At 45.4% G+C, this 6,693-nt stretch overlaps 1 protein-coding gene across 1 annotated transcript in view; it reads right to left on the bottom strand.

Annotated features, from left to right (window-relative positions):
• The window catches only part of adgrb2 (adhesion G protein-coupled receptor B2), a gene marked incomplete at both ends in the record, with an annotated part of 188,245 nt that overhangs the window by 26,824 nt on the left and 154,728 nt on the right, over window positions 1-6,693 (bottom strand). Inside the window, 1 exon segment of the mRNA XM_084455426.1 lies at window positions 1,725-1,817. Coding sequence (XP_084311552.1) covers window positions 1,725-1,817 — 93 coding nt within the window.

Here is a 6,693-nt window from a genome sequence, read left to right as displayed (position 1 = left end):
CCCAATTGCAGGAGCTACACAGCCACCATAGAGGTCTATCTTAAAGGTGCAACCCGTGAATTTAACTCACTGTCCAAATATTTGTCCCAGACTTTTATTTATGAACTGAGTAGCACTCATTTTGTCATTTTGAATTGATTTGACTATGAACTGCAATGAATGAGTTACGGATTGCACCTTTATAAGCCAGCCTAGAATCAATACAGCCAGGAAGCAGTACTCTACATCCGTCTCACTACTTGAGTTGACGTACTGGTCCGTTGCCACCGCCGCTGTGGGCGGGGTTACGGCCCAGGGTGTGGGCGCGGTTATGGCTAAGGGCGTGGTCGCGGTCGCGGCTATGGCTGTTGTGCGGCAGGCTGTGGTAGCAGCTCTGCTGGCAGCCGTGGTGGCATGCCAGGTGACAGGAGGCCGGGCGGGGCTGAGGGTGGCACGGCGGGGGGGGGGTGGTGCAGGGCGGGGCCAGCCTGCTGCCCGCCAGCGCCTGCGTTAGAACACTGGGGCTTCTGGCGAGGGAGGGAGAGACAGGGATGGAGAGAACGAAGGAGAGACGTGTGAGGAGGAGAGAGAGACGTGAGGGGGGGAGGGGAGAGGAGGTGGAGGGGACTGGAGACAACCTGGACTGACTCACTTGTTTGTTTTAAATCTCACGTCTTAATCTTGCTTTTACTTGCCTTTAAAGCTGACAAATATAAGGTCATTGTTAGCAACCCGTTGTTTACGTTCAAATTTTCACCCCCAAAAACATTGTGTGTTCCCTTGTGGTCTAATAAAGATGGTGAATGTACGTCCTACCTCATAATTCATTTTGCTAAGTTTTCTCCTCCGTGTCGCATTCTAAACCTTCAAAAAAATAACCCTTTCTGAGTGAATTATGAGGTAGGACATACACTCAACATGCTTATTAGACCACAAGGACACAAACAATGTGTTTAGGGGAAAATCTGACTGTAAAACAAAGAACTGAGAGCTGTTTAAAAAAATACTCCATTGGGCATCCTCCAAGCTTGCATATTCTGTAGGTTATAACTGCTGTAAGAACTTTTTTTCCCCCTTCGTTTGCCTTGTCAGCTGTGAAAAAACAACACTATCAAACAGCTTATGATGGATTGTGCCATAGACTAACAAGGTGAAGTCCTCCTAACCTTCGAGGTGACGTCCAGAAACCCTAATCACTCTTGTGATGTGCTGGCGGTGAGCCATAAAGGAGTGGTCGGGTTATAGAGTTGCGGTTACGTGGGGCGTCTGCAGTAACTGTTTGACCGTCGTGACATTGGGAGTCCCAGTGATTTATCGCACTATTAGCTCCGTTTTGGAGAGAAAAAAAAGAAAGAATAAACCACCAGCTCCACGCTCGCTGAATAAAGATGAGGCGCTTCGGATAAACAAAGCTGTTTATGAGCGCGGACGCCGCAGCGCACGGGCGCGCTCACCAGACCTCACGACCCATGAAGGCTACGCAGAGCCGACGTAGCTACACACGCCGCCGTGACTTCTAATGTTGACTAACTTAACGTATATGAGATATCTACTGTTCTTGAAGGTTGGGATTGGATAACAGATAGGGGATAGTAGGGTTAGGGAACATTAATTTTGGACAACGTTATGAACAATGGTGTCTCTTTAGGAGGAGGTGTGATGTGTGAGCAGTTGATGTGGGCGGCGGGTGTTCATGTTGATGTTTGTGTTTATGTGTTATGAGATGAGATGAGCATGCTATTCACCATGATCTGCACCTGTCCGTTCTTGCAGGAGTCTGGGGAGTTCTCGCTGTCGTCCTTGCATCCCCCCATCCGACATCGCACGGCGTCCTGCACCTGGAGGGAGGGAGGGAGGGGGGGGGGGGGGGGGGGGGGGGACGGGTTAGGGCAGAGGGGGGGAGTTGTCATGTATTTGTGTGGGATTGATATGGTTTTGAAAAATTCCAAAACCAATTGAGGATTCAGGTTAGGCAACATCATTTTTTATCAGATACAGTTTATAAACCAATATTGAGAGAGAGAAAAAGAGAGAGAGAGGGGGTGAGAAAGAGAGAGAGAGAGAGAGAGAGAGAGAGAGAGGGAGAGAGAGAGAGAGAGAGAGAAGCCGTACGGGGGAGGATCACAAAGAGAGCGCTTGCTGAGAACACTGTTTAACTTGATAAGGGCCGGTCCTCCTTATCTCCAAAATAGGGATATTGGAGGAAAATGAAAAGAACATTCCGATACGAACATAAAATCATAAACAGCAACGTTTTCTGAATTTCACCGGTCCCAGGGGTGGCAGAGGCTGTACAGTTTAGTTCCAGTATTTATATGAAATCATCAACATGGAGTCAGGGTTAGGGTTAGGTTTACCAGTGATTCAACAGTAACTTAAAGTAAATAATGAACTGTATATTGTGACGATGTTTACTCTATGTACAGTGTGTGTAGTCACTGGATAAAGTGACTATTGTAAACGTAGAGAGCTTACTGTGTGGACTCAAGGACTGTGCTTGGATGGCAGAAAACGTATGGAGGAACAGGTGCCGGTGTCTTCATACAGTTACTGAGCAGGAGTGTGTCTGGGTGTGTGTATGTGTGTGTCTTTCTATCTGTGTGTGTGTGTGTGTGTGTATGTGTGTGTGCGTGTCTGTGTGTGTGTGTGCGTGCGTGTAAGTATGTGTGTGTGTCTTTCTATCTGTGTGTGTGTGTGTGTGCGTGTGTGTATGTGTGTGTGTGTCTTTCTATCTGTCTGTGTGTGTGTGTGTGTATGTGTGTGTGTGCGTGTCTGTGTGTGTGTGTGTGTGTTCCTGCTAATCACAGGCCTGCTATCTCCATGGGTATTGTCCTCCTCTCTCTTTCTTCCTCTCCCTCCATCAGCCTCTCGTTCTCTAGCCTCATCCCTCCTTCCTCTTATCACAAGAATATGTCTTGATTCTTCATTGCCTGTCGAGCACTACTGGTGGTGTTTGATGGTACTCCATTGGTCTCTCTATCTCCATCTCTCTCTCTCTCCATCTCTGTCTCTCTTCTCTGCCAGCAGTCCTGTGTGACCCACCTCTCTCTCTCTCTCTCTCTCTCCTTCCCTCTGATCTCTGCTCTCTGCTGTGGGATGACGGTCCCTCTCTCCTCCCTTCAGCTGTTGCTCTCTCTGTTGTTCTCTCTCTTTCTCGCTCTGCCGCTCCCCCCCTCTCCCCCTCCCCTCTCTCTCCTCAGCTATTGCTCTAGATGTACTTCTGTCATTTTTCTCTCTTCTCCTCTCTTTCTCTCTCTCTATCGCTTTTTTCCCCCCTCTCCTCTTTCCTCCCTCCCCCCTCCTCTCTCTCTCTCTCTCTCTCTCTCTCTCTCTCTGTCCCTCCCTCCCGTCCTGAAAGCCTCTCCTGCTACTGTATGTTGAAGCTATACACGATTAGTCTTCGGCAGGGATTTTCATACATTTATGGAAAATAATTCCCGAATTAAGTCGACTCTAATCCCTCTCTTTAGCAATATTGATTTAACATAGCATTTTTATAGCATCCTGCAGTTTACTTATACTTAATGCATACACCATGGAATATGTACTCCATTTACAGGATTCAGATCGACAGGCAGGGCCACCCAAATTGTGATCAGGTTGGCCCCTCTGTGTTGATTGGCTCTTAGTGATGTAAATCATTATGCGCTTCACAAGCCTTTGAATTGGGACAAATGTTGTTGAAGAAGATGGTTCTTTGAGATCTTTGAACACCTTTGAGATAAGAGCACAATATTTCTAACGCTTGCATGGGAAAATGCTCTTAAACAACATGTTTTCATGTTTAGTTAGCTGTCCATGTGGTTAGCTAGCACCAGGGGCGGACTGGGGAAATAATTCAGGCCAGGAAATGTAGCCCCAGTCAGGCCACGAGCCGACGCGGTGAGATGGAACACTTACAGTTTTGTTTCGTTGCCAGGTGTGTGTGTGGGGGGGTGCTGCTGACAGGCAATTCTGATTGTCGTGCGATTTCTTGACGGGGGGGGGGGGGAGCAAGCCATTCACTAATTATTTAAACCTAAAAAAGGTTTGACCTAAAAAGAGTATTAATGTCACAGCAAGATATTTACACCGTAGGAATCCTGCATGAGCATATTAGTAGGCCTACATACTGTGATGGGGATGAGTTGTGGGACTCTGGACTGAACATGGATTCACTGATTGACTGAATTGATTGGATTGAACACAGGTGGGACTGATTGAGATGTAAGCAGACAAAACACTGGTCAGATGAAGAGATGCAAAGAAGATGAAGAAACAGCTACAAATGCAAAAAAAAAATCATGTCACACAGCACAATTCCTGAGTATGCATTAGCATTTTTATTCTGCATCCCCCTGGGCTTGAACTCTTGTTGAGCTACCTGCCATGATGGGGCCACATTTATAAAACATATTTAAGATCAACTGTGTGGCGCGTACATAGAAAATCACGTCAAAGTAGTGATTTATAAAATGTCGATATGACTCGATTTAACCATGGAAACGGCTGTGGCTCTATCGTAGTCTAGTCTGAATTAGCCGACCTCTCTTTCTAGAGTGCTGTTCCATTTTGTGAAATAAATTGGAAAACCCCTCATCATCAAAGATGCTTAGGACACCTAATTGCAGATTAACTCGGCCAGTTTATTTGCTAAAGCCTCCTGCTTTGCTGTCGGGAGGGTGGTGAAGAATGTTCATACTGGATTGTTTAGCCAGTGGCTCGTTCGTCTTCTCTCACTCACTCACGCTAGGTAGCTTGTGGTAAACAGGGCTTCTACTACTAGTGGGACAAAGTTAGCGGTCCGTGTACAAAGTATAATATGTCATTTCAATTCGTAGTCGCATAAGGAGAATACGTATGTTTATTTTCTCATTTGTCATTTCAATTCGTAGTCGCATAAGGAGAATACGTATGTTTGCTTTCTCATTGTTTGAGTGAAGGACGCTAAAGCAATATCACTGGCTATTTTTCATCTTTCAAACAGATTAGCCGTGCTAGATAACTGTTCTTTGAGTTTGTGAATTTTGTGCACGTTAGTAAACTCGTTATGCAGGTAGGCCTACAGCAGCACACAGGGGCGACACATTATCAGCGTGTACTGTATGTAGGCCTAATTTGACATACCCATATGAATTGCTTGAATTTAAGTGAACTGTGTGAATGCCTCACTTCTGCTGTTTATTATGTCTGTGCCTAGTGCCTCATCCGCTTCATCTACAACTTCCTGTATAGATCATTCTGGAACCGGTGCTGGTCATGGATGGCAGGAAGGCTGCAGTGTCAGCTCCATCGCAGCCCTGCATCATGTCAGTCAAACCTGACTTTGTATGTCTGTCATGCATTTGTGTTGATGTCAAGTCAATTTTCCAGTGTGACAGTGCATCTTTACCACTGGAAAATTGACTTGACATCAACACAAATGCATGACAGATATACAAAGTCAGATTTATTAAACAACGCGGCAGCAGCAGTGGGGTTGAAGTAACATTATGTATAGAGTAGGCCAGCTATGGTTCATATACAGTATTTGATGTTGAGATGCAAAAATGTGCAGGGTCTGGTGGAGGTGAAGCAGGGATGCTTCGGATCGAGGTTTGACTAACGTGCACAAAATTCACAAACTCAAAGAACAGTTAGCTAGCCCGGCTAATCTGTCTTAAATGGCAATGAGTGGGAAGCTAACACTTGCCAACAAATGTTAACGTTGCAGATATAGCACGAGCTGAATACGTTTGCAAGTATGACTACATTTTACAGCTCACTTATCTGGCCCCTGGGTGATTACTGTTTTTTTGCTTCCCTCTGGAATATGTAGAGAGTGGGTCGTATGCCCACCTCCCTTGTTCTCTGTAAAGCGCATTGTGTTGCCTCTGGGTATGAAATGCGCTATACAAATAAAGCTTTGATTGATTGATTGATACATGTAGAGGACAAGGCACCTAAAACGGGACTGTGGGGACGTCTTGTCATCCTAAAAATACTGAAATACTTGCCTTTGCAGTTCCACACCTGATGTAGCCGTCTAGCCGACGACGGCCGGTGTCCTATTATAGTATTGAATGTGCCCAGACTCTAAACCACGCCCACCGACTTCTCTGCCTCGATCCCTTTGCTAACTTGGTATTTGAAAGATGAAAAATAGCCAGTGATATTGCTTTAGCGTCCTTCACTCAAACAATGAGAAAGCAAACATACATATTCTCCTTATGCGACTACGAATTGAAATGACAAATGAGAAAATAAACATACGTATTCTCCTTATGCGACTACGAATTGAAATAAATATACTTTGTACACGGACCGTTAGCGCACAGGAAATGAAATTGAATAGCGTATAATATATTAATATTAATATTCAAACTTCTTTTGAAAAATGAGATCTGAATATGTTTTGAGCTTCATTTTTTTTTTGACAGCTCGAGTCAGGCTCTTTGTCCTTAGTCCTTTCCTTAAAAGTCAAGGAAAGTGTGATTTTCACCCACTTAAACTGAAGGTATAAATAAAAAGTACTTTGTCATGTTCTCAGGGTAGACTTAGGCCCAATCCCAATACCCCCCCTTAGCCCTAGCCCTTGGCCCTACCCCTACATTTTGCACGTTCACGCGTAGGGTAGTGTGTCCCATTTCTTTTAGCTTCGAGGGCTAGGGGGCATATCGAGGGCTAGTGGACGTTCAAACAGCCCTCCAAAATGAGGGTTTTCAGATGCTGACTTGAAACCGAGGGGTAGATGAA

This window comes from Borostomias antarcticus, assembly GCF_949987555.1.
Source record: "Borostomias antarcticus genome assembly, chromosome: 21".
Classification (NCBI taxonomy): Eukaryota; Metazoa; Chordata; class Actinopteri; order Stomiiformes; family Stomiidae; genus Borostomias; species Borostomias antarcticus.
The sequence above is the reverse complement of the archived record's forward strand: the minus strand, read 5'-3'. Positions and strand labels throughout refer to the sequence as shown.